At 37.4% G+C, this 27,424-nt stretch overlaps 3 protein-coding genes across 7 annotated transcripts; 1 reads left to right on the top strand and 2 right to left on the bottom strand.

Annotated features, from left to right (window-relative positions):
• Positions 1–10,006: 10,006 nt before the first annotated feature.
• psmd10 (proteasome 26S subunit, non-ATPase 10) lies at positions 10,007–11,639 on the bottom strand. The gene is made up of 5 exons (XM_065266641.2): positions 11,452–11,639; positions 11,231–11,329; positions 10,849–10,995; positions 10,549–10,715; positions 10,007–10,463 (listed from the first exon to the last, which is right to left on the bottom strand). Exons 1-5 carry the CDS (start codon positions 11,611–11,613, stop codon positions 10,310–10,312), a joined length of 729 nt encoding a protein of 242 aa, XP_065122713.1. The 5' UTR covers positions 11,614–11,639; the 3' UTR covers positions 10,007–10,309.
• Positions 11,640–12,538: 899 nt separating this feature from the next.
• Positions 12,539–16,734, top strand: nxt2 (nuclear transport factor 2-like export factor 2). 3 transcript variants are annotated; one of them, XM_065266675.2, is made up of 5 exons: positions 12,539–12,624; positions 12,778–12,860; positions 12,964–13,050; positions 13,161–13,305; positions 15,833–16,734. In XM_065266675.2, the coding sequence occupies exons 2-5, from the start codon at positions 12,846–12,848 to the stop codon at positions 16,015–16,017; spliced, it is 432 nt and encodes a 143-aa protein (XP_065122747.1). In that variant the 5' UTR covers positions 12,539–12,624; positions 12,778–12,845; the 3' UTR covers positions 16,018–16,734. The 3 variants fall into 3 exon arrangements, with proteins under 3 accessions (XP_065122747.1, XP_065122745.1, XP_065122746.1); XM_065266674.2 differs by having other exon boundaries at positions 12,555–12,624; positions 12,761–12,860; XM_065266673.2 differs by having other exon boundaries at positions 12,550–12,860.
• On the bottom strand, positions 16,088–27,103 carry acsl4a (acyl-CoA synthetase long chain family member 4a). Of its 3 annotated transcripts, none has more exons than XM_065266670.1 (15): positions 27,006–27,103; positions 24,175–24,657; positions 23,003–23,180; positions 22,734–22,843; positions 22,451–22,589; positions 22,183–22,333; positions 21,766–21,889; positions 21,554–21,625; positions 21,323–21,462; positions 21,076–21,245; positions 20,765–20,839; positions 18,557–18,748; positions 18,342–18,456; positions 18,080–18,237; positions 16,088–17,766 (listed from the first exon to the last, which is right to left on the bottom strand). In XM_065266670.1, the coding sequence occupies exons 2-15, from the start codon at positions 24,511–24,513 to the stop codon at positions 17,609–17,611; spliced, it is 2,121 nt and encodes a 706-aa protein (XP_065122742.1). In that variant the 5' UTR covers positions 24,514–24,657; positions 27,006–27,103; the 3' UTR covers positions 16,088–17,608. The 3 variants fall into 3 exon arrangements, with proteins under 3 accessions (XP_065122742.1, XP_065122743.1, XP_065122744.1); XM_065266671.2 differs by lacking the exon at positions 27,006–27,103 and adding an exon at positions 25,801–26,001; XM_065266672.2 differs by lacking the exon at positions 27,006–27,103 and adding an exon at positions 25,755–25,773.
• Positions 27,104–27,424: the final 321 nt, after the last annotated feature.

The following is a 27,424-nucleotide window of genomic DNA, read 5'->3' as shown; positions in this document are numbered from 1 at the left end:
AGCAGTGATTACAAGGTGTTTGTTTCATTTACTCATAAACTTTATTTTATTTAAACATTTGGATAAAATGGATTTAAACATGGTGTAAACTTAAGCTGATAATACAACAGTATTATTAGTAGCATAAAGCATAATGAATCAAAATTGTACAAAATATGAAGAAGGTAAATCACATGCATAACTTTATGAATTAATGGCAAGTATGGGGAAGTTTTGATTGGCACAGCTTTCATGTTGCCCTGCATATGTGGCATAACTGACATGTGAAATCTATGGGTGTGAAAGTAAACTGATATCTCTTTTGTATTTGTTCCTCATTTTTCCACCATCACAATAGTCAAACAATCTCCAGGCTACATTTTATCAAAATCTTAAATATTTGATCACACATTTAACTAGAATAGCATTTTAATTAATGTCATGTTGAAGACAGAATATACTGTATAAGAAAAATAGTAAGTGTTTGTCAAGTACGCTAGCCCATACTTTAAATGTGACCTCTGTATTTAACCCATCCCAGTGAGTAGTGAACACACGCACTGCAAGTTGTGAACAGACACACAGCAGTGGGGGGAAATTATATGTGTTTTGTTTCAAGAGCACCTCAGTCACAACCTGCCGGCCGTAAGACTCAAATCGGCAACCTTCAGGCCCAACTCTATTAACCATGAGGGCATGACTGCCCCTAAACAAGGAAGAAATGTTAGAAATACAGAATACATGGTATTATTGCCATTTTTAGATGGACATTAAAGTTACTAACTGGAGAAATAATTGAAAAACATGTTTGAACCTTACCATAAAATTAACATAGCAACATCTGTAACAGATAGCAAACAAGCATATTTTTACCAACACTGAAAAAAAATTAAGACTGGAGGTGCGTTCCATTCGACAGGGTCCCTATGGAGTGTTCACTGCTCCCTACTCCCTGAGCACGGTATATCAGTTGAAGTGGACTTAACGGACAATAACCGCTCATTTGGAACGGCCTGCAAACGTCATCAAAGAAAGTCAATGACGGGGTCGCGCAGATTGATATAACATAAATATACATAGGACTACATTCATATTTTAATTTTTATTTACTATCACATTTAAAATATGTACACTATACAATTAAAAAACATTGAGTACTACGTAATGAAAAACTTATGTTTATTATACACTTTAATTGACTATTGCTGCTATTACTTGACTATTAACAGAATTGAAGCCTTGCTGTAACTGTCATGCAAATATGAAAGTAAACTTTTATTTGGTTAACTACGTGTATATATATGTGTTTTTAAACGATTGTCTCATAATTGCATAGGGGTCTGACCGTTCTGACTCGTGATCACGTGATGATCGCTCCCTTTGGATTGGAATCTCACTTAAGATGGCGGAATACCCTGTGAAGTCCACTTCGCAGTCCACTTACGGTCGAATGGAACGCACCTTGGGTTTACTTAAAAATATAGTGCATCTTATCTTGCATACTTAAAATTCCAAGTAAAACTTACTTTAAAAAGTGGATGCAAAAAGATGCATTGTGCCCTATCTTGCACCCAGCGCAATTTACTTTGTCAGTGACGCATGTATCATTCGTATTTTGCACCGGCGCACAGCGGGTTTTTCCCTCCACAGACGCACGTCGGCAAACTAGGAAATGAACTTGTGCTCCCTGGGCGGTTCAGCGCAAAAAAGGAGGCGTGTTCGCTCACGCCGCGGTCAAAGTTCAAAATAGTTTAACTTTTGCGCTGCGCTCTGTGACGATTACCCGCGCGGCCAATAGAAACGGGGCATCCAAACAAGCAAAATGGACGAAAGCTTATACTCGGGATTCTCAGAGCTTTATAATACAAGTTTATGCTCCTACAGAGACTTCGGAAGGAAAGCCTTGTCATGGAAACACGTAGCAATTCAAGTTGGCATGTCAGGTGTGTTTTAAGTCAAGCAGCTTGTTGTAGGTATGCTGAAAGTAACGTGAAATGGAGACGAGCAACATCAATCTCTGTATTCCTCGTCGACTATTTAACGCAAATATAAACACTGTAGTAATTTATTGAAAACCCCGCCTACTTTGGTCTGGCCATCAGAGCACAAATCGCTTGGCTGCGCCGAACCCAGTGGCGAGCGCAGCGCACATCGCATCCTATGTGAAAGCCGCATAAGTGTGCAGTCATACTTAAAATATAAAGCACCTAAAAATCACCGACATAACAGAAACTCTTTTAAAGGCGGGGTGCCTGATCTCTGAAAGACAATGTTGATATTTGAAATCCCCTAAACAAACACACCCCTACCCCAATAGAAACTGGACCTTCTTTTGATAGACCCGACCCACACATCCGCAACCCAGGCAAGGATGTCGGTTAATGCATATCTTCCTGCTGATTGGCAACAAGTGTGTTTTGATTCTCGGCCCGACCCTTTTTTCCAAAGTGTTTTTTATAAATTCATGCACCTCACCTTTAAACACTACAGAATACTAAACAATAAGTCTTCTCTTTATTTTCATGTTGATTAAAGAATGAATTAGGACTTTATTCATCATTTATTTAATTCCATGCAAAGCTTGCTGGTAACAGGAAATTCTTAGCCAGGTTTAAGCAATGAAACTTTTACACACATGAACCTTTCATGTAACTCGACTGAATTAAGTAAGATAATGAATTTTTCAATCATGCTGAATTAACTCGTTTAAAATAAGTAAAATGAGGAATACAATTAATTTCTTTAAGGCCTGGTTTCACAGACAAGTCAGGACTAGGCATCTTTTATAAACATGCACATTACTGGTGTGTATCTTGAAACAAATCAATGGCATTGGCATATTTTAAGAAGTTATTTTCAGTTGAGACAGCTCAAACATGTGTTGTAGTCTATGAATAGCCTTAAAGCTTATTTGAGCTACTTGATTAAACCATGTTCTTCCAAAATAAAGTCAAGTCAGTTTAACATGATGCAATAGTCTTTGAAAGAGAAACCTGCTGCAATGGCATTAATTCAAAATAATGGTTAAGAATCCACCTCATGTTACATAAAGGTCTTCCTGCAGGTTGCTACTGAATATAATGTAGCCTATGTTACTGAACTATTTTGTGATTTCAACATCAAATGATGGGTGAGGTAATGTACTAAAACTAAACGTAGGATCAGCCACATGAGTGAAACAGATTTTTTATGTTCTATTAAAATTAAATTTTAACACACAGTAAAATGTATATTAAGTCTGTGTTAACAGAGAGAAATAGGTTTAAACATGGTGAAATGTAAATGGAGCTGATGGTGCTGCAGTGTTTTTGGTAATAACCAAACAGATCTGGGGAACCATTCACTTCTATGATGTTTTTTTCTACTATGGAAGCCAATTGGTGTTCCTTTGTGTTCAGCAAAACAAATACATTTGTATCATTTTGGACCAACTTAAGGATGAGTAAATAATAACAGAATTTTGATTTTTTACAGTTAACTATCGCTGGTGAATATATAAATGGGGCTTATAGTGCTACAAAATCACTGTGTGGAAAAAAGCATAAAAATGTATCCTGTAACTTGAATACAAAATATTTAATAAAAATGAGGAAGTGAAGCAGTGCAGAATTTTATGAATGACAGTAAATTATGAGGAAATTCTGTTGGCATCGCTTTTGTGTGGGCCTGCATGTGCAGCAAAACTCACACAGGTGAAAGCCATGAGGGTGAAACTAATCTCTTTGTTCCTTATTTGTACAACACAACCACAACAGTCAATCAACATTCAGAATAAATTAAAATGTGACCTAACCCATCCCAGTGAGTAGTGAACACACACACTGCAAGTTGTGAACAGACACACAGCAGTGGGGGGAAATCATATGTGTTTTGTTTCAAGAGCACCTCAGTCACAACTTGCCGGCCGTAAAGCTGGGCGTACACGGTGCGAATTCTGACCGTCGGAACGTCGTGAGCTCTCGCACACGACACGAGTGAGTTTATACGAAAATAATTCGGACGCAGTCACACACGACAAGATTTTACTGTACGACTTGACGAATTCTGACGTAAGCATTTTCACATCTGTGAGGATGAATAGGCTACCTTTCGTTGTGGCAGAATGTACAAAAAATAAAACAAAAAGAATAGGGTAAAGATATTGGCTTAGTATATAAAACAGCCTGGAATTTCTGTTCTTTTGTATTTCTATTTATGCATTCCGAAATTGCAATATAGGTCTAGTTCTGTGGCGGTGAAGGAATTTCTCTGGCAGTGATTGTTCGTGCTAGCGCATATGCGGTTTTACCGTCTTAATATATCATGTTTGTAGTGCCAAGTAAATATCTATATTGCTATTATTAATGTTACATATATTGTTGCTTTTTTATAAATATGACCGTTCAAAAAACACATTCAGTGGGCCTATTTATTTATTTGTAAATGCAGAATGATGAGCAATGAGGTAAAACGCAAGCTAACGTTACACGTCTTTCCCTTTATAATTAAATTATTAAGACAACACATCTATAGCCAAATATTAATTTGTAAAACGAAAATAATTTAATTTAATATAAAGCACATTGTCTAGGCTTGTTATGTGCAAATGTTCGGTCAATGCGGTGTCTTGAAGTAAAAGTGAGGCCGCAGCATTTATGCTCCTGTAACTGCACAAAATAAATGCCATACAGAAGGCATTGCATATTAATATAGTGCATTTTCACAGTAGGCCTATATGTAAATTAATACATAGCAATACAAATATAGTATGAAAACAAATTAATCATTATTTAAATAAAGTTTCAGAGATAGCCTACATTTTTAGTCATTTAAATGTTCTCATCATTTCAAAATAAGCTAAGGCTACCATATAACTTACACTGGGCTATATCATTTGTTCCTTTGGTCGAAAATATGTAAAAGAATATATATGTGGGTAAAAATACCGAACAAGCTCAGTTGTTAAAGCAGAAGCTCCATAATAAGATGGGAAACATCGTCTCCGCATATGATCATCATGTTTATGTAGCCTACTCTCTCTCAATAAATGCATATCTTAGCCTATTAAACATGGACATTCCGTTGCTTTTTTCTGTCGCGACAGCCCTTTTAATATCCAATCATTTATGAAACTACAGCAACTTTGGCACAGCTTGGATTACACAAAAATTGCGACATTCTTTGTACATCCTGTACTATTTAAACCAGTGGTCTCTGCACGGAGTCTAATAATTTTTAAATGTATTTATTACATAATTTAGTTGGCTTATTTTATGTTTACATTGTAAATAATGATAAAACATATTAACAAGTAAAGAAAAATCAACAAGTAAAACAAAAAAGTTTTAATATCAGCCTCGTTTAATGCATTGTGGTAGCACTTATCAGAACAGCGGTATAGCCTAAAACAACTACACTCTCTCCTGTTTCCACACACATCCAAAGCTGTGACCCGACATCACAAAAACACATATGACAGGTTTTTTTCAGGCAAATAAGCTGATCAAGAGGTCGTCACTGAAAGGACCTGTACATATTTGTCATGATGTCCGGTCACCGGAGTGTGTATGTGCGCGAAACATAGCCAGCTATAGAGTAGTCATCAATATTTGAGGTAGCAGTGCTACATTTGTCTTTCTTCTTCTGCGTATTGTACATTCTGATTGGTCAACTTCAAGTGCTTTGCCAGATCGTCTCGTACACCCGCACCAACACTACGAATTTATACCGACAGCTCCCGAACTTTTTTGACATGTTTAAAAATTATCGGGAGGTCGTAAGGTGCTCGTAACCTGCTCGGCTCGGCTCGTAATTCCTCTCACACGGTGCGAGCCGCGACCATACGAGCATGAACGATTTGCTCCCGAGGAAAAAAATCGCATGCGAGCCCCTACGACAGCAAAAATCGCACCGTGTACGCCCGCCTTAAGACTCAACCTTCAGGCCCAACTCTATTAACCATGAGGGCATGACTGCCCCTAAACAAGGAAGAAATGTTAGAAATACAGAATACATGGTATTATTGCCATTTTTAGATGGACATTAAAGTTACTAACTGGAGAAATAATTGAAAAACATGTTTGAACCTTACCATAAAATTAACATAGCAACATCTGCAACAGATAATAAACAAGCATATTTTTAAACGAGCACTTTTTACCAACACTGAAAAAAATAAAGACTGGGTTTACTTAAAAATATAGTGCATCTTATCTTACATACATAAAATTCCAAGTAAAACTTACTTTAAAAAGTGGATGCAAAAAGATCCATTATATTTTTAAGTAAATCCAGCATATTATTTTTTACAGTGTAGTCTAGGACTAAGCCCTGTCTGGGAAACTGCCCTATTATCGTATTATTATTGTATTTATTAGCGTATTTTTTTAGGAGTGAATGCTCAGTGGCATCAAGTCATAATGAAGGGCCGATCATGACACGAGCATTGCCAATAATCCAAATAGTTTTAATAATAATAATAATAATAATACTAAACTTTATTTTCTATAGCGCCTTTAAAAGTAGCATCTCAAAGTGCTGCACAAGAGAAAAAAGAAACAAACAATTATACAAACAACACATAAAACAAGTCAAATATAAAACCCCACAAAATAAGAACGTACTGTCAGGATAAGTGAGTTAAAAGATAGTTCAATTTTAAGTAAAAGCTACCCTAAAGAAATGCTTTAAGGGAGGATTTAAAAACACTACGGCGCATTCACACATTGACGCTTCCCATTCACTTTTAATGGGTGACGTCAAGCGTTGGCGAACTGAATTGTGGATCCGTCGGCGCCGCGTCAGTGCCGTTGCTCGCGGCAGAAGTTGAACATTTCTCAACTTTTCAAGCAGCACCGCGTGCGTCAGCCAATCATTTCGCCTTATGCAAATAACCCAGGCAAAGCCAGCCAATTACGTTTATGGAAGACCAGAGCTTGTGTTGCGGCCACAGTGATTGGCTGTTGGCCACGCTTCAGACAAGCCTTCCGTTAAGCGTTAACTACGCCCCGTGTGAATGGGATTCAGCTTGCCTTATTGGAGCAACAGATGAAAATGCCCTATCACTCATAGATTTTAAACGGGTATTAGGAACTATTAAAAGGCCAGTTTCGGAGGAGCGCAAAGCACACACAGGGGTGTAGGCAACTAAAAGCTCAGTGAGATAGTGAGGAGCCAAATCATTTAAAGCTTTAACTGTAAGCATAAAATCCACCCGAAATCTGACAGGGAGCCAATGTAAAGACTTCAAGACTGGAGTGATGTGATCCCTCATCTTGGCTCCAGTCAGTATTCGGGCGGCTGAATTTTGGAGCAGCAGAAGTTTATTTAGAGTAGCGTTTGGGGCCCCCACCAATAAAGCATTACAATAATCGATGCGAGAAAACACAAAGATATTGATCAGTTTTCAGCAACCGGAAGTGACAGCATCGGACGCAATTTAGCAATACTTTTAAGATGAAAAAAGATGTCTTAACAGTGTTCAGAACATGTGGAACAAATGTTAAATGAGCATCAAAGATCACCCCTACATTTTTCAGTTTTGTTTTAAAGTCCAGTGAAGAGCCATCCACATCTAATGTTAGAGACCCAGCCTTACGTAACTGGCAGGGTGAACCAATAAGTATTACCTCCGTCTTGTCACTGTTCAGGTACAAGAAATTACTAGTCATCCATTTTTTTATCCCAGAAATACATTGAGAGAGAAAAGACACAGCCACATTAACATCAGGCTTTGAATGTAAATAAACCTGAGTGTCATCTGCATAAAAGTGGAAATTGAGACCAAGTGATCTTAATAGTTGACCCAATGGGTAAATGTAAATACTAAAAAGTAGAAATCCCAAAATTGATCCTTGAGGAACACCAGATTTTACAACACCAATATCAGACCTACAACCACCCATAGTAATAAACTGTTTCCGATCTGAAAGTTAAGACTCAAACCAATTTAGTGCAATACCAGAGACACCAAAGACAGGTTCCAGCCGAGTAAGTAAAATTGAATGATCAACAGTGTCGAATGTGGCACTGAGATCAAGAAGAATCAACAAGGAAAGACAGCCAGAGTCCGAAGCTATTAGTAAATCATTAGTGACCTTAACTAAAGTTGTTTCAGTGCTGTGGAATTTACGGAATCCTGATTGAAGGGGCTCAAAAAGGTTATTTGTGGTAAGATGCGATTTCAATTGATTTGCAACAATTCGCTCCAAAATTTTGGCGAGAAATGGAAGATTGGATATAGGACGGAAATTATTGGGATTATCAAAGTTGATGTTAAATGCTGCTGGCACTACACCAGTACACAAAGAATCATTGATGATGTTTAATACAGCCAGACATAACATGCTAAAACACGACTGAAACAACTTGGTTGGTAAAGGATCAACAATGGAAGTGGCATCTTTCATTTTTGAAACCTCATTTGATAGAGAATTCAAATCCATTAAGCAGAAGTTTGAGAAGTGAATACCAGTAAATTCTGAAGCAGAAAAAGAAGAATCAGACAAAGGTAAGGAAATACATTTTCGAGCATGATCAATCTTAGAGCTAAAGAAATCAAGAAACTTATTACAAAGGTTGGTTGAGGCAGAACCAGTCATAGAATTATCACATTTAAGTAGCTTGTTGATGGAATGAAACAATTGTCTTGGGTTATTCTGATTGTTATCAACAATCTGAGCAAAGTATGCAGATCTTGCCGCTGCAATATTAGACTTATATTCAAGTAGGTGGTCTTTCCATGCCTGCAGATGAACAGTCAGGCCGGACACACGCCACCTACGCTTCATTGCACGACATGTCTTCATTGCATGCAGATTGTCATTATACCAAGGAGAGTAACTTTGAAAGGAGACAGATCGAGATTTCAACGGGGCAAATAAATCCAAACCAGATGAGAGAACAGAGTTAATCATGACGACTTTGTCTTCCAATGTATCAGATGGAGAAAAACAGCTTAAGGAAGAGTCAATATATTCAGCAAAATCAGTGGGGGCAATGGATTTCCATTTGCGCTGGCTTATAGTACGCAAAAAGGTAGTGTTAATGTCAGGTAGCTCCATATTAAAACATACAGCAAGATGATCGGATAGCCCGAAGTCAGAGGTGGACAACTGGGACACAAATGAACCATTTAAAATCACCAGATCAAGAGTGTGGCCTTTATTATGAGTGGGCAGAGCCGGCCCTAGACCTTTCGGGGGCCCTAAGCACAATTTGGTCGGGGGCCCATTTGACCGTTTTAAGTAAGGCTTAAAGAAAAGAAATGACTTGAATACAAAATATTTAATAAAAATGAGGAAGTGAAGCAGTGCAGAATTTTATGAATGACAGTAAATTATGAGGAAATTCTGTTGGCACAGGTTTTGTGTGGGCCTGCATGTGCAGCAAAACTCACGCAGATGAAAGCCATGAGGGTGAAACTAATCTCTTTGTTCCTTATTTGTACAACACAACCACAACAGTCCATCAAAATTCAGAATAAAGATCCAACACTCAAGAAATAAAGGTGCTTAAAAGGTTTTTCATAGCCATGTTTGGTTCCACAAAGAACCATTTAGTCGAAGGTTCTTTAAAGAACCATTTCTTTCATACATTTTTATTATCTGAAGAACATTTTCACCTTAAAGAACCTTTTTTGAAACAGAAATGTTCCTCAGATGTTAAAGGTGCTTTAATGAACCATTTTGACAGAAAAGATTCTTCTATGGCATCTTGAAGCACCTTTATTTTAGAATAAAATAAAAGTTTTTGAAAGACTACATTTGGTACAAATCCTAAATATTTGATCACACATTGTTCTAGAATGATTCATTGCTAATGTAATCTTTAGTGTGTGTATTGTGTCGTGCCATGTAAATCCAAGTGTGTGGAAGTTACATTTACCACATCCCTTGTGGTAGACATTCTTGTATTCGCTGACAGGTTTGAGTATGAAACTGATCTAGTCATAATCATAAGCTTACATGAATTTGTAGAAAAAGAAGTGAAAATTATCTGAATGGCAAAAATTCCAAAAGCATTAACGTCACTGCACAACACCACCAAGTGTATTTCGGTATCATTTATTATCCCTGTTAGAAAACAAGCAATAGAATGAAAAACAACACTATGGTGTTTTGACCTCACACAGGAGAACAAAAAATACAAAAGTTAGAAATTAAGCGCTAAGTGACCAAACTGTGAGAAAATCTGCAAAAGAGAAAACACTGACTAAAACATCAATTTCCTCTTTAAGAAACTTGCATCAAAAAAGCAGATGTTTTGCTTTACTTGTTCACATTAAGTACTCATCAAAGTAAAACAGCAGCTTAATAAAAAGCTGTAAGTGCATCTCTTTGTTGAAAGTCCGTCAGCCCTCTACAATTCGTCTTAACAGAGTTGCCAGACCACCTTTAGCTACTTGTAGAGGTGTCTTCTCTTCCTTGTTCTCAATATAGATACTGGCACCATGTTCCACAAGAAGTTTTGCCGCCTCTGTTCGCTCTTCATCACATGCAAGGTGACTGCAAAAATAGTGAGGTTGATTTAATGTATGTCTTGGGTAGCATTCACATAAAACAATGTGTACAGTACATGGATAATACTTACAGTGGTGTGTTTCCTTCAGAGTCTTGTATGTTGGTAGAAGCGCACTGCTTTAAAAGAAGCTGAATGAGACGATAGTTGCCCTTGGAAGATGCTCGGTGTAAAGGTGTGGATTGCAGCTTGTCTGTTGCATTAGGATCTGCACCATTTTCAAGCAAAATCTGGGCTATCTGTTTATATAAATAAATCAAGTGCTTTAGTTTAATGTAAGGATTATTTTTATAAATCTGAATTGTGTGAAAAAGATTTTGTTGGCACAGAAAGATTTAATGTCATGTTTTAATAGTCATACAGAGAGCTTACTTCATATCTGTCTTTAGATGCGGCATAGTGCAGTGGGGTACAACCATTTTGGTTCACAGAGTTTAACTGAGCTCCTTTGGATATTAAGGATCTGACAATTTCTTCTCTTCCAGCAGATGATGCTATATGAAGAGGTGTCCAACATGCCTGAAATGGCATGCATCATATAAAAAAATAGTAAAGTACTCCACCAAGAGGATACTGAGTGAATGACAAAGCATACAAAGTAGTATTATCATACACAATATTCATATGCATATAATTTGTTAACGACATGCTTTATAAGTACACTAAAGAATTAAAAGAACATTCTCAAAAAACTCTCAAAATGTAGCAATGTTGGGTTGATTGAGGGAAATATAGCTCAGTGCTGCTGACTCACATCATCTTGGGGATCCACATCAACTCCAAGATCCAACAGAAACTGCACTATTTCCAAATGTCCAGCGGAACAGGCCCAGTGCAGGGCAGTTCTGTTGTCCTACATGAAGCAGAAACATTCAGAGCACATACAACATTTGATAACGACGCTTAAATCAATAAAATAATTATGAGCATGCTAACCACTGGGTGCATGTGCGCCAACGCTTGTTTTTAACATACCTGGTCTGTTTTCGTAGCTAGCAGGTTGTCAGACAAAATACGTGTTTTAAGTTCTTCAAAATTTCCAGCATAAGCTAAATTACAAACTACGACATTTGATACACTTTTCTCCATTTCGACTGTTAGGTAGTGCGAGTAGACTAGAGTATGACAAATCAACATAGATGACTCCTCCCCCAACAAACAAGATGCAATTTCATTGGACAAAGCAAATTATTTAGGCGCCTTCAAATTCTGCCTGATAAAAAAGCCAAAGTACCTCAACATAAATATTAAATGCTTTTATTGGTCTTTGGTTTTTACAGTAGGTATAACCACACAGTCTAATCCTATTTTCTCAAAATTTTATTTTACTTTAAACTAAAACGCAAAAAGATCCTATTAACATCAGTTGAAAGCTGTGTCCCAATTCAAGGGCTGCAACCTTATGAGCATTCGACCTTAAAAGGTGAGCTCTCGGTCTTTCAAGGTGGAAGCCTCAGAAGTTCGCGAAGAGAACTGAAATGAGACGGTCTAACCTTCGCAGGACCCATAATTAGCATCACCTGCTGCACGCGCCCGCCTGCACGTTTCTGACTTATTAAAATAAATATGACATCAGAAAAATCATTAATTTATTTTAGAAATATGACACGTTGATGTTAAACTATTCAACAGTATACCAAATTAATCAACCTTATAAATATACGCAACATAAAAAGAATATTATTACCACAAAACATAACTTATAATAAACTTACAGTGACAAGAGAAAATGTTTTCTGATAAATACACTTTTATTTAATAAAGGTTTTAATTGTTTATGTTAGAATATCCACCCATTATATGCAGCCGTTGCAGACGCGCAATGACTCTTGGGACATCCTCGGCTGTTAAGGATCCATTTGTTCTATCCTTAAAAGCGCGGAGAAATGAGGACGCATTTTGAGGCTTCATTCTAAGCATCCTTTGAATTGGGACGGCCTTACTAGCCTTAAGTCGCGCTGCTGTGACGCAATCGGTCTTAAAATACGTCCTTAGAAGGTCGCAGCCTTTGAATTGGGACACAGCTGAAGTCTCTAGAAACTACGATGGGAACTAACAATTGACGTGTTGATTTCTAGAGGGACATTTATTGTGAACGCACGCCATCGAGCGCATTTTCGATATTTGGATGCGTTTGTTTTTAAAAGGGTGATTAAATATAGATCAGATTGTTTTAACGGAATGTCATTACTGTCAGATTTGGCGTAAAATATATTATTGTTGTACGCCGTAAAGCTTTGTTACTGGTGCGTTTCATGTTGCATTTGCTATTTTGTTTCATAAGTTGCTTTGGTATTGTAGAGCGAAACGCATTGATATTTGGAAACAATCAACATTAAACCGGATACGTCTGTGTGGCCTTTAATGTCATGGCTTTAACAGTGGTAAGTCTGCTCATTGGTTGCATCAATGTAATTGCTTTTATGTAATGCGTTTTTATATAACCGTAAATTACAATGATTCTTCTTTGATTCTTCTATTGACCAGGACTTCCGGACTAAAGTTGATCAGTCATGCAGATACTCCGAAGAATTCGTCAATATTTATTATGACTGTATGGATAAAAAACGAAGGGTATGCACATTCATTTTTTGGGGGGTGGATCATTCAGTTGAATAAACAATAAGTGAGATCCATTCTATTTAAAACTGAAGGTCTTTATAATGAAATATGATTGGTTTTAGCATTTGACGAGGCTGTATCTGGACAAAGCAACACTGGTGTGGAATGGCAATGCTCTCACAGGACAAGATGCTCTGGGTGAATTCTTTGAATCCCTCCCCTCCAGTGAATTTCAGGTCCACACTCTTGACTGCCAGCCTGTTCATGGTATGTAGGCTATGATATGCTTCCAATAGGGCTTTTCACACTGAATAAGTTAACCCCGGGTTATTCGAAACGGAATCCTGGGTTATCTGTTTAACACTGTTCATACTTCACCAGGGGTTAATAGATAACCCTGGGTATTCATAATCTGATGTTTCACACTGCATTCCTAAACCCTGGGTCTGGAGTCCCCAACCCTGCACCTACACACCCGTCTGTAATTATCAAGCAACTAGTGATGGGAAGTAGTGATGGGTCGTTCGCGAACGATCCGTATCTAAGAGCCAATTCTTTGTAGGGAATGAGAAGACCTGGCTCTCGTCAGCGAGAGAACCGAATCTTCAGCCACAGGCAGGGGCGGGGCCGGGACCTATTTGTATGTTGCACACGATGCGTCCAATCAAATGGAAAAACAGACTAGGATTATGCCATTATGTGAAAGAAGAAAGGGAGATAGACGCTCCAAAAAGCCAGTGTAGTGGTAATAGCCAGGTAACTGGATTTAAATGTGAGTGCGTTGGGAGAAAGTTGAGGCATTTACCAAAAAGAAGAAGATAGTTAAGTCATGAGTGAAAACCGAAAATGTTGCCTTTATTTATTAGGTTTGTTTGCTGGGGTTCATTGTTCTATTGTTTAATTAAAGTTTGATTATTATGTTAAATAATAGTAACTGTGTATTTGTTTTAACAAAAACATTGAAAAAATAAGGTTTTTATAAAAACAATTGATACAACAATTGCATACCAACACACAAACCATTCACAACTGCAAATATGGGCTAAAAAATAAGTCCCCAGTGATACTAAATGAAGAGCCGGAGCCGTAAGAGCCGGCTCTTCTAAAAGAGCAGTCCAGAAGAGCCGAATCTTTGAAAAGAGCCGGACTGCCCCTCACTAATGGGAAGTTCTGATCATTTTTCTGATTCGTATCTTTGAATTTTTTTCATCAAAATGAACTAATCTCGAGTTTTCGGGTTTGACTCTAGTCATTTGATCTTGAGCCCATAGCCTTATATTTTTATAAATATATATTTTTATATTGTTAAACTATTATATATATATAGCAATGATGTACACAAACACTGTACACATTGTTGTTTATACTGTACAGGGTTTCCCGCAGAAAATTTGTTAGTTAAGGTGGTAGGGTTGGGCGCTGGGTGATGCCGGGGGGCGTGACAATCAAAGGTGTGGGGCATACGCGTCATGATGAAAATAGTTTTATTAAAAACACTCAAATAAAACTTATTTTTGAATAAACTATGACAAAAAATGAACACATACTAGATTATTAATAAATAAAAAAAATTTAACATACCTCAAACGAAAATAGCTGTGTGATGAAGTGAAACTAAAGGGTTAATAAACACAAACTGAAGCAGATGTTGTAGAACATTTAGGCCGTGTGGCGCGCGTGCCCGCTCGCGGTGTGAAGCATGTCCGCGCTTTTCTCTGAGATGCACTTGTCAGCCTTTTGTGCTGCGAAATTATTATTTTATTAAGTTAAGGTGGTAGGGTTTCCCAGCTTAAGGGGGGCCGCCCGAACTGCAAAGTGCTGCGGGAAACCCTGCTGTATATCATGCCAGCAAAAATTATTTAAAATAATTAAAACACACGCGTGTGCACCACAGATCCTGAAGAAACATTTAACAATAGTTGAGAGAGACTGACAGAAACAATAGCAGAACACAACCTATATTTTTTCAGAAAAAGATTATTTTACTTTGTCTTTTGCACTGTATCTTCTGATAATTTCAAGATAATAAATGGTCTGTAAAATACGAGAAAGACTCGAGAAATGAACTTATCAATTCTCTTATAGCATAGCACAGCCCATGGGGTTGTCACGTTTGAAAGGAACGAACGACTTGACCCGAAGACTCAATATGAACTAATCAATTCTCTTTCCGGTACAGACAGCATAGCATCCCTACTGAAAAATCCAGCAAAGACCAGCATAAGCTGGTATCTGTTTTTTGCTGGTTTAAGGTGGCAGTAGCTGGTGTCCTCCCAGCCTGGGTTCTAAGTCCAGCTAGACCAGCTTAAAAGGTGACCAAAACACGGCTAGGCCAGCTTGCTATACCAGCTAAAACCAAGCTGGGAGACCAGCTTATGCTTGTCTTCGCGGATTTTTCATTAGTGATAGCCCATTGGGTTGTCACGTGTGAAAGGAATGAACGACTCAGAGTACCCGAAGACTTGACCAGTGAACTAATCAATTCTCTTTCCGGCACAAAACCAGTAGATGTTGCACATATGCGGTCAACACAAAATGAACAATTGACTCTCCGAGATGACTCGTAACTCCCGTTTCATACTAAAGATTTGTTCAAAATGAACAAATCGTTCATGAACGCCCCATCACTACAAGCAACCTTGAACACCTTGATTAGCTGCTTCAGCTGTGTTTATTTGGGGTCATAATTTTCGAACCCCACTTCGTTTCGCACTGCATGCGATTGGCATCCTTAACCCAGGGTTAAAAGAAAAATAGCATTTTTGTCTAATAGCATTTTACTTTTTGTTTACAGAGCATGCAACTCAAGGCCAAACCACATTGTTGGTGGTCACAGCTGGCTCAGTGAAGTTTGATGGAAACAAACAGAGGTTTTTCAACCAGAATTTCTTATTAACTGCCCAAGCCTCCCCTACCAGTGACCAGCCTGTATGGAAAATTGCGAGTGACTGTTTCCGCTTTCAGGACTGGGCAAACTGACTTTTTTTGTATAGCTTTATCTTTTGTAAACAAGAAGCAATTTATGTATGCATAATAAACAAAACCATGACACGGAGTAGAAAACTTTTTTACTTTTCTAAGCATATATTAATACAGTGACCTACAATGAAAAACAATCCAAATAAATATGCATCAGAACACACCACAGGCAAATTCACATATTTCCAAAAAGCAAACACTTTACCACTGTATAATCTTGTTTATGGACACTGAACCCTGAGGGCTGTGTGGGAAAATTATATTTAAAAGGGATGAAGGGACTGCTATTTGTTGGCTTAATGGCTAATAATTTAACAACTGCTAAAATCCCTGAAAAAATAGTGCAAATGACAAAATAATTATAAATAAACTTACAATGAACAGTTTTTTTTCTTCAGTCAAACATTTGGTACACCAAAATATTACAGTATCTATACAATCATACCTTTTCAGAAATAAATTAACAAGGGTTAAAATTAGTACAATGCACTTTCTGACCAAATAAATTACAATGAGTGTAATGTTAATTGGTAAGGATTGTGGAGAGCAAAATTCATATGAATCCCAAAAATGTCCACTTAATGGAAAATAAATATAGATGGCATATTAAGAGTTTTTAGTAAATTAAACCGTTAATTTGTAACCAATATGAGAACTTGTGACATTAAAACAAATGGAAATTGGAAATACTTCCATAACATGGTCAACATAAGTAACTGGTTTACGCCAGAAAAAATTAAAACCATACAAAAAGATGATACAGCTGAAATGCAACCTTTACCTCTGTGGCTTAAAACATATCCTTCAAAGTGTTCCCTTCATTTAAGTTGTCAGTATACAGTAATAGCAACAAACCACTTTGTTTGTCCCGAGTCATTCTACTTAACAAATGTGCAAATTAGTAAAACAACAAAACTCAGAACAAGTAAACTGCTAGATAATTTTACCGACAACGAAAACCAAAATGTTATATAAACCGTTATTAAACCACAAGCTCCTAGTGTACTAAGTGGATTAAGCACAGACATTTTTATGACCCATAGAGAATATTGAAGACAGTGACCAATCAGAAGGCACAAAACATCACTATACAGTATAAATTACTTGCCCCTCACATTAGGCAAAACTGCAATGACTTAACTTTAGCTTGCAATTTATGCTTTAAACATCTATCAAACAAATGTCCAGAGCAGATCAAGAATACATTTCAGACACAGTAAAAAAAAAAAAACATAAGGTGAAGGCAGTATATCGCTGTTGTATGGTTGCAATCTTTTAACAAGTAAAGTGACTCCTTTGTTAAACCAAAAGGAGAAATAAGTTATGTTGGACAAGCTGAATATTGACTCCATTGTAAACCATTTCACAGCAGAAAGACTACAGTGCTCCAAATGAAAATATCACATAAATTCTATAATTTATCAGGAATAAAAAAACAGTTCATCTTTCAGTCTTCAAAAATTTGTGCACATTACACTAAGCAATGGCAGTGGTGAAATTGTGTGAAAGTTTTTTTTTTTACATTTATTGATCAACAGCAATTTTGCAGGGCGAGGGCCTAATGGAGATGTCTTTGGCTGTAATAGAGGTCCTACTTGTGGCCATACATTCTTTCAATGTCGGTGAGATAGTGGTTCTTCAGCTCCTTCCTCTTCAATTTGAATGCATCCGTCACCAGGCCTGTTTCAGGGGTCCAAGGTTCAGGACTCAAATGGACCATGACTGGTATCTCAAAACGCTGGAGTTTAACTGGAATGATAAAAAAAAATATTAAGAAACATTCCTGAGTCTAAAGCGTTTCCTCATATTATTAATTCAGATAAACATGCTCATCAAATTGAACACAATGAAGAAATGTTTCTATTGTCTAAATGTTTGTTTTAAATAAATTAAATTAATCTTGACTTAAAAAAGCAGGCAAATACTAAATATAAAATTTTCTTTCAAGCACTTTAAAGATTATTGAATTATTTATTTTTTTATTTTGTGCCTTTTTCCTTCCAAAGCCATCTCTGAAGTTCTACAATTTCCACATTTTTTAAGCTGCTTTACATTAACTTACTTGAATTTGCAACTTCTTTAATTGCTTTCAAAACTTCTCTCTCCATAACCGGATGATTGCAGATCTCTTCCCATGTGCCCTCAATGCCTTTCTGATGGGCAAGAGCTGTGAGTTGCTTTTGATTTGGAACAACAAAGCTGATAACATAGTTCTGGTCACTGGTGGGCAGAGAGAGAAGCGACAAATAAATTAATCTTCTGCTTCAAAAACACCACTTTTTGTTAACTGAATCACACTGGTCAACAAAGTCAACCGTACAAACCTGTTAGCGTATGCGCAGATGTTGTCAATAAGAGGGCAGTTCTTCAATGCAGACTCGACTTTTCCTAAAGACACATATTCGCCTGCCTGAAGTTTTACTAGGTCCTTCTTGCGATCTAGGCATTAGAAACAGAATATATGTATAATAACAAACACAAATACCAACAGATGTCATACAAACAAAAATGGCACAGTATGAATCCAAAACAAACATACCAACAATCTGAAGACAACCATCAGGATGCATCTCTCCTATATCACCAGTGCAGAACCATCGCTGCCCTGCCTGATCCACATAAAAGTCATCACTTTTAGAAGCATCAATCCTGTAGTATCCCATGGTCACGTTAGGACCACCGATGAGGATCTCACCACGTGGATGAGGCTTGTCATGCTTCGTATAGCCACCTAAAAGAAAAGGTATGTAGTGTTTTGAAGATATTCTCAGCATAGGTGTATAAAATTCATCTCATATATATTTTCTCAATTAAAACCTTTTCGAGACTTTGTGCAAGCAAAGTCCATTTAGAGTAGTCGTGCCATTTAACGGGCATGTTTGCAATGGCACCAAGCAGTTATTTCTAAGATAAGTCATAACTTCTTGAATGGGGGAAGACAGACACCTCTAAATCTGATATTAACTGTACCATAACTTTCTTTTTGCATCATGAGACTCTGTACAAAGCCCCTCCCCTTTACAGTACATTCACACGCTTAACAATAGGCTTGTCTGAAGCGTGGCCAAAAGCCAATCACAGTGGCCGCAACACATGCTCTGATCTTGCATAAACATAATTGGCTGGCTCGCACTAGGTTATTTGCATAAGATGATCTGATTGGCTGACGCATGCGTTTGCGCTTGAAAAGTTGAGAAATGTTCAACTTCTTCCGTGAGCAACGGCAGTGACGCGACGTTTACGGATCCACAATTCAGTTCGGCAACGCATGACGTCACCCATTAAAAGTAAATAAAAAGTGTTTACGCTTTCGTCCCTGTCTGAATGTACCATTAGTCTTTAATAATTAATTATTGGCTCTTTTAACTGAAAGGCAGCACTTCCGTCACCAGACCGGCCATATTGAGGATTGCATTCTCTCCCATTCATAGCAACAGCACCGCCCAATCTTGCTTTATCTATTATCTGTGGTACAAGTCCTTGAGTCAGGGACACGCTGTGTTAAGTTTTGTTCTTTCTTTATACTGTCTGTTTAATGTTTGTGTTTTGTGAATTAATTTTAGGATACTGTTCTCATTCGTAACTGGAAAACAGAACCTTATCCTTGTAAACATTAGTATCTTACAAGGGTAATTTCTTGGTAACTTGATTGTTTTAGTGAGATAATATAAGTGGATAGTGTACAGCTTGAAAGAGTCCGGTGTTCATAAAAATGTACTTTTGGACATAAATGTGTGTTGGCAGTGTGTGAACACAACAACCATACAATGAAAAAATCCACCCTCCACTTCTTTTTAAACCCCCATTAAACCATAAGACATGCAGTTCTGATTCTCTTGTTAATGTGACATCACAAAAACAAAGCCCCGCCCACAGCCACTGACCGACAAGTTCATTTTACCCAAAAGCTTTTCTGAATGTGTTTGTTAGCACATTGTAGCACTAATGTGGCTGAAGATACTATTGTCTCAGACTGAATTTACAGAAATCAGATCTATTTTAACCAAAAGTGCTAACTGTGACTGAGGAGCTGTAGCTCATTTACATTTAAAGGTACACACATGAAAACAGAGCTGTTTTGCTCCCACCCAAACAGAGGAATTTTGGACATGTGGGGTATTTTGAGCTGAATTGTCACAGACACATGCTAGAAACACTTGAAACTTATATTACATCTTGGCATAATTAGGGCTGCATGATTAGTTGTATTTTTATAATGATAACAAACAATGTGTGCCCTATGATTTATTAATGAAAATCATCGCAATTAATGTGTAAAGACCAAGCACAAAACAGATGGTCTAGAATCAAGCAATGTGTATGTTTGTTATGGGCAGAGTCAGAGTATACAGAACAGATGACGTAAGTGGCGTGTGTTTTTTCACCACCCATGTTAACAAGTCAAGGGCCAGGTACTAGAGGTCTTCTCGGGTCCAAAGAAATGTACCCGACCCGAAATGACCCGAATCACTTCATACCCGAACCCGACGTGCATAAATAAAAAAAATTTAAAGAATGGCCGTGTTCGACATGTAGCCTACGAGTATCATGTAAGTTAGCCAAGGATATGTGTCCAATGAGCATCAAGGGGTTTAAAAAAACATTGCCACATAAAGGCATTTCATAGGCTAGCACAAAATTTTTTTCATTTTAAAATGTTTTGTTTTTATTCCAGTTTAATTCTACTTTGATATCTAGGCATAGGCATAATTTGTGCCCTTTATATATGCCTATATGGGTTACCAACCTTCTGCCCAGTCTTTAAGTTTGATCTCACAGCAGATCAGAGGAGCTCCTACTCGTCCAGTGCTATAATCTGCAACTGCACAACAAAGCAACAGCTGTTGATAGTTCTAATGATTATTATACTTTATACCATACTATACATTATGGTTTAAATTATAAGTAAGAACTGAAGTTGGTAAAAAAAAACTTCCAAAGGAAAAAATCAGAAATCTACTTTTACCATGGCAACATTCAGCACAGTAAAGCTTTTGAGGTCCCAAAAGACAACACTGAATTGTCAAAAGACACCTGAGATGTGTCAGGTTCCCTTACCTTCAGTAATAGTTCCTGCTCCACAGGTCTCCGTAAGCCCATAACCCTGACCAACAGGACAGCAGAAACAGATGTTCATGAAGCGCTGAGTGGCCGGTGACAGAGGAGCTCCTCCAGACAGCATCATGCGCACATTGCCGCCCAGCAGAGACCTCACTTTCTTAAATAGCCTAAAAAGAACAGAAGCATATATCACAACTGATAAGGACATGTGATTAAAAAAAGGTCCATTTTGAGCTTCTCTTACATATTGCAAAGGGGTGCATCGTAGCCCTTTTTGATCTGTTCAAGCTTGTAGTCATAAGCCAGTTTGAACAGGGTCCTCTGCACACAGCTCATCTCCTGCACTTTACTCATGACGTTTTTATTGATCCGGTCCATTATTTCCTAATAAAAGAAATAAAAATGATTATGTTATGTTCTTATGAAAAAAGTAAACGAATATGCAAGGATACGATTTATACAAAGTCAAACTTACAGGTACGGCAGCCATTAAGGAAGGTCTCAGCACAGAGCAGTCACCTTTACTTCCCTTCTTAATCTTGGTTGACTACACCACAAAAAACAAGGCATTAGATGAATAGTCATCAAAGATTTACTGTGATTTTATTATTTATTAAACCCTAACCAATCTAACCAAGCTTTAATAGGATGATTTGTCTGATCCAATAATAAATCAAAGTGCAATACCTGATCAGACAGGGTTTGTGGAGTGGAATAGCCAATCCTGCAGCCATAAGTCACACATGAAATCTCGGCAGTCATCTCTAGCACATGAGCCAGAGGAAGATAAGCGATATACGTGTCTTTCGGGCTGTAGGAAACATACAAACACATACAGATTAGAGAAAAACTACTTTGCTGCATCTCATTATATTATATATCAATACTATAAATATATATTTGTCTAACTTTAACCACAAGCTCTTTGTTTAACGCCGCGCCCTACAAAGACATATCCGCCACCTCGATGTGCAGAATGTGCAAATGATTTGCATGCAGAGGATATTTGTGATTTCCATTTGTTTACTAACCATAGGTTTTTAATAGATACAGGTGTGGACATTTGCACATGCTATTTAAATATTTAAATAGTATTATACACACCCTAAACCAGGTATCCTCTCACACTGGCCTGCCATCCCAGCGATGAGGTTACTGTGCATGATCATCACCCCTTTAGGTCTGCCAGTAGAGCCGCTGGTGTACATTATAACAGCGAGGTCTGAAGGAACGGGCTTGACTATTTCTCTGCTCACTGTAACAAAAAAGCACACAGTTTTTATTAATAAAATGTCTACCATTACCTTCAGTGTTCAGTATGAAATATACGCTGTTTATAAAACACAAGTAGGTCTATGTAAAGTGTGCTTACAGTTTTCTGGTTTTGCACCAAGCTGCTGCACGGAGTGCATGCTGTGGATCTGTATGTTTGGTGGATATCCCGTAGCGCTGATAGGCTTCTTGTCCACATAGATGATGTGCCTCAGATTGTGGATTTGAGGAAGAACGCCCTGTATGGAAAATACAATTTATTTAAAGTGAATATTGTCTGTCTCTTATAAAAGTTTGTCAATTAAAATATAAATGCATGGTCTTTATTGCTACCAAAATTTTTTTGCAACCAGTTAAAAGTTTCAAACATTTCCAGGGCTCACCTTTAGTGTATTTTCAAGCAGTTCTGCACTGGTAACAAGGTGTGTGACACCACACTCGTTCAATCCAAATGTCACTGCATCTTCTCCAAGAGTAGCATAAAAGGTGACCACTAAAACAACATCAAACAAAGTAGTACAAAAGAAGAGACACAATTATTAGTTTTGGATATTAAGTCAACACAAGACAATAAATGATTCAAACTTATTTAATCCTTTTCGAACATGAAAACAAGTGTGGTAAGTTGAAGTAAAAATACTGGTGTGCTTACATGGGAAATTACGTCTGAAGCAGGTCTGAGCCGTGATCATCCACTCCGCTCGTGTCTCGCAGAAAATAGCAATGGTGCTTTTTGGTTGCTGGCCGATTGCTGCCAGTCCACTTCCAAAATGACTGATCTCAACATCCAGCTCATTGTAGGACAACCACTTATAATCACCAAGAATTAACTGTAGAAACACAACACCTTGGGGTTATTAAATAATAGTGCCTCTAAGTTTTTTAAAACATGTAAAAACATAACATCATCATTATTGCTACATCCACACAACAAGGTTTTTCCGCCATGTGATAGACTTTTAAATGAGAGTGATATAATCCAGCCAAATGTGGCATTGGATGAATTGGATCAGATCTCTTGCATTGTGACTAAAGTGTAAACGGTAAGGTCGAAATTCATGCGACTTTCCTGACAAAAAAGCCACATGTGCAAAAACTAGGGATCGACCGATATGGATTTTTTCAGCCTTAGCCGATGACCGATATTTGGAGCTGATACTGCTTTTGCTCACTCAATTTACATCATAAAAATGACACAATGATGATGCCAAATGTTACAAGTCTCAATTTTAAAAAAGTAACATTTATTGAACTTAAAAACTACAAATAGTAAAAACAGGTGAGGGTGCTATGGAACCATCTTTCGATGTTGTCATGGAAAGGTTGGTTGTTTTTAGTCACATGACCTGCAATCGCTTGCGGCTTCCAGCACTCTGTCTGTAAATAATGCCGGAAAAAACACGTATCGGCCGATGCACATAAAACTCGCAAATATCGGCCCGATATATTGGCCTATCACTAGCAAAAACACATCCAGTTTTAACATTAAAATGTAAAAAAAAAAAACAAGTTTCAAATGTGATCACATTATTTGTATTTTCCTTTAGGGTAATTTCTGATATGCACACCTTTATGAAAATTAACCATGTTTTTGCAGAAATCATGTTTTTTTACTAGGACCATGGTTTAACTGTAGTTATTTTTTGTTTTAATTGTAGTAAAAAAATCATGGTTCATCTTCATGCCATGCTATATATCCCACAGACCAGCATTTGATATAGGCCATATTAAAAATGTTATGTGACCAACCTTCCTAAAAAAAATAACGTGAGTAAAGAAGTTTGCATTTTGAACTACAGAGATCATATTTTTTAAAAGATATACCTTTTTAAATACTTTCCCACTCGGTTGGGTCTCATTTTCTTCACTCAGAACTTCTCGAGTTCCTAAACAGTCTGCATTCCCGAAACGCTCCACGGCATAGTCGAACAGCTTATCAAGCGTATCTTTTCCTGGGAAATCCACTGTTACCAGAGAATCGAAGTGATCCACAGATCGATAGGGCCCATCTGCCTGGCCTGCGGGAGACTTGGATTTGAGTCTCTTTGCTTGGACTTTCTTCTCTTGAGCTCCCGTCAGGAAATACCATGGCAGAAAACTTATAAGGGAGTACAGCCACACCAGTGCATGTACTGGAAACAGCAGAACGGTGCTTAGGTCCATGTTCAGACTCGTGTCTGTTGAAAATGAGACTGGACGATGAAGGGACCAGGCCAAGGCTTAGATAAAGGAGGTGTGTTTGTCCGGCTGAAGGTCCTGGGGCCAAAGTTCAGAAAGATACTAAGAGAAGACTTACTCCAAAATCACCTGATGAAGAAAAACCCACAAATGGAATAAATATGACAATTGCTTTATTCATGTACAACATAGAGAGATCACATATATGACTACGTCTGAAAGGTTTGTATTCATTCAGATGCATTAATGAGACATGCATGGCTCATTCAAGGATGGTCACATGATCTGAGGAAAAGCACATTTTTAGGCAATGAACAGTTTATTTCTAGGTTGAAAGGCAGTGTTTGATGTGGCAAACATCCTGCAATGCGGCCCTACCCTCAAGGCAGGGCGAACTGAAGAACCAAAACCAAAACATAGAGATAAAACTGTAATATTATCACATGCCTAGATTTCAGATTTCATTTTTTTTATCAATTAAACATATTAAATTTAAACTTATAAAAAAAATAATTGTATTAGACATGTAGATGTAAGTCACTTCCTGTTCTTGATCATATAACCTAAAATAGAGGAAGTACAAATGAATGCCACACAGCGGAAAGCTACTTCAGTTTTAACACTACAATTCAAAACCTGACACAAAACGTGACCATAAAATTTGCATAGCTTTGCATCATACTGTTTGTGTGGACATTGTTTATCACGTCAGATTCTTCGACGCACTAGCCCTTCCTGGCAGTAAGAACAGATATGACGAACTGCAGTGACTGTTGCAATAGCAGATCTAAAGAGCAAACAGCTGACTGCTAAAGGTTAAAGCAGGACACACTATAGTACAGAGGCCCCAGACAGACAATGACTCAAGAGCAACAGATAAGCTATTCTATGGTACTTCGTTAGCTCTCTCACATTGTTTAGGTTGACAACATACTGGTCTACAGGCGATCGTGTTAAGTAATGATCAATACTGGTGAAACAGCATTTGATGTTGACACAACCAACAGTTCATGATTCGGCCAAACAAGTTCCTATTCAAACGTAGTGAAGAGAATCAATGCCGGCAATTGTATCAGATGCCAATAATGTTGGGTGATGGCAATATAATACAGCACAAATTTGTCTAAATAATAGGTTAGTAAAAATAGATTAATAAAAATATATGTACTATTATATAATATTCAAATTTTACCAATACACCATTATTAAAACATTTATCCACATACCTTCTCAAGTGGAACAATGATAGCATCAAATAAGTTAAAACTGTACCTTGTTCATCCACAGTTGATATCATTACGCTTATATGATCTAATTAGGAGACAAAAGTAAATGCTGACCAGCTCGACTGTTAAATCAGCCCTGATGAGTTGAATCCAGCACAAAGGTAATGCTCGCTCTCAACTCTTAAATCTCACTCAGAGTGGTCAGTGAACAGAGACAGCCAATGGCAACAATCCTTACGGCTCACCCCACTAGCTGACCAGATCTTCAGCAGGTGCACGCACTGCGTACCGGTCACAATTGATTGGATCGTGAAACTGATCTTATTATCTCTGTAACATTTCTAGTTATATTTATCTTCTTCAAACATCTGTTTTCATTAAAAGGTCACTTTGGCCTCAGTGGACAAGCTGACCTAAAGTGAACTAAAGTTCATGTCAAAAAGATATGCCGTGTTTTCACAACAAACAAAACTGCTATTGCTATTATTATTAACCATTGCTTATTAAGTAAAACTTTAGTAACCATGCATATTGATATATATTTGTATACCCATAGTTTTAATACTAATACCATAGTAAATGTGTGGTTTTTATTTTTACTTAAGTGCAAACACCATGGTTAAAACAATGGTTAATTTTGTAATGGTTTGAGATTAGATAAAACAAAAATGTATCGTTAAATTTTTTTAATTATCTGTATTGTACAATCAAATAGTACAAGATGTCTAGAAACGTGCTGTGCTTTTCAGTTACATCATTTTTGAAGGTACGCCTATGCTATATGGCTGTTTATGATGTGAAAATGATCTGTAATCATCAACGTAACGCATTTTCATCCATTATAACTTTTCAGTCAGAAAGTATGATCTTGTGAAAGCGAGGGAAGATGATGACGGTGGTTAGTAGAGCTCTTTGTCAGATGCTCACGTCAAACGCAGCATCATCATCCTCCTCATCAAGACAGCGTGCCACGACATGCTGTTACCATACCCAAATAAATTCATTCTTTACGTTATTTTAAAACTCTATTTAATATCATAAAAATGTGATTCAAATCGATAAATTATGTCTCATATTCAGATCTGATGATAACGTGCGTTGGCTGTTATATGAAAGCCAGCTACCCCTCTATAAAGTTGTCGCTGTAATCCAGAAGACTTTAAAAACAAGCTCCTGTTTACATTTTATTAATTGAGTAAGATTACAGTAGTAGTTGGTAAGAATAAGATGCTCAATCGTTTAGTATCTTACCTCCTGTGCCGGGATCCTGTTCACGCTCCCCGCTGCCAAACCGTTTCCAGAAATGACCGACAGTTACCTCAAGCGTGTGCTGTTGCACCCGGAAATAATGCGTCATCTGACTCCATCTTTTTTAGCCAATGAGCGTTCAGATGAGTAAAAACGCATCATTGACCTCCTGCCGTTTAATTTTGATGAGGACACTGCAGATGTGATTGAAATAACAATAATAATATCGTGCGATAACAACATCTGTAGTTACCCAAATAAACACTTTTTTGTTTAGTTTTTTTGTTTAGTTTAAGGAAAATGTAATTATCAAGTGTTAAGTTATTTAAAGCTTATTTTTATATTCACTGGACAGCGATCTGTTAAAAAAATTCAAATGATAAACTAGACCATGACATGAAAAGACCCTGACGACCAGTCAC

This window comes from Paramisgurnus dabryanus, chromosome 16 (genome assembly GCF_030506205.2).
Source record: "Paramisgurnus dabryanus chromosome 16, PD_genome_1.1, whole genome shotgun sequence".
Taxonomy (NCBI): Eukaryota; Metazoa; Chordata; class Actinopteri; order Cypriniformes; family Cobitidae; genus Paramisgurnus; species Paramisgurnus dabryanus.
The sequence above is the reverse complement of the archived record's forward strand: the minus strand, read 5'-3'. Positions and strand labels throughout refer to the sequence as shown.

Bases quoted from the DNA above. Each gene is read 5' to 3' on its own strand.
- psmd10 (XM_065266641.2), bottom strand. From the start codon at position 11,613: ATGTTGATTTGTCATACTCTAGTCTACTCGCACTACCTAACAGTCGAA. The intron at 10,996-11,230 runs GTGAGTCAGCAG...ATGCCATTTCAG, and splicing joins ATGTGGATCCCCAAGATGAT to GCATGTTGGACACCTCTTCA. The intron at 10,716-10,848 runs GTAAGCTCTCTG...TTATATAAACAG, and splicing joins CATCTAAAGACAGATATGAA to ATAGCCCAGATTTTGCTTGA.
- nxt2 (XM_065266675.2), top strand. The intron at 13,051-13,160 runs GTATGCACATTC...GATTGGTTTTAG, and splicing joins GTATGGATAAAAAACGAAGG to CATTTGACGAGGCTGTATCT. The intron at 13,306-15,832 runs GTATGTAGGCTA...TTTTGTTTACAG, and splicing joins TGACTGCCAGCCTGTTCATG to AGCATGCAACTCAAGGCCAA.
- acsl4a (XM_065266670.1), bottom strand. From the start codon at position 24,513: ATGGACCTAAGCACCGTTCTGCTGTTTCCAGTACATGCACTGGTGTGG. The intron at 23,181-24,174 runs GTATATCTTTTA...GTGTTTCTACAG, and splicing joins GTGGGAAAGTATTTAAAAAG to TTAATTCTTGGTGATTATAA. The intron at 21,626-21,765 runs GTATTGCACTTT...TTTGTGGTGTAG, and splicing joins CACAAACCCTGTCTGATCAG to TCAACCAAGATTAAGAAGGG.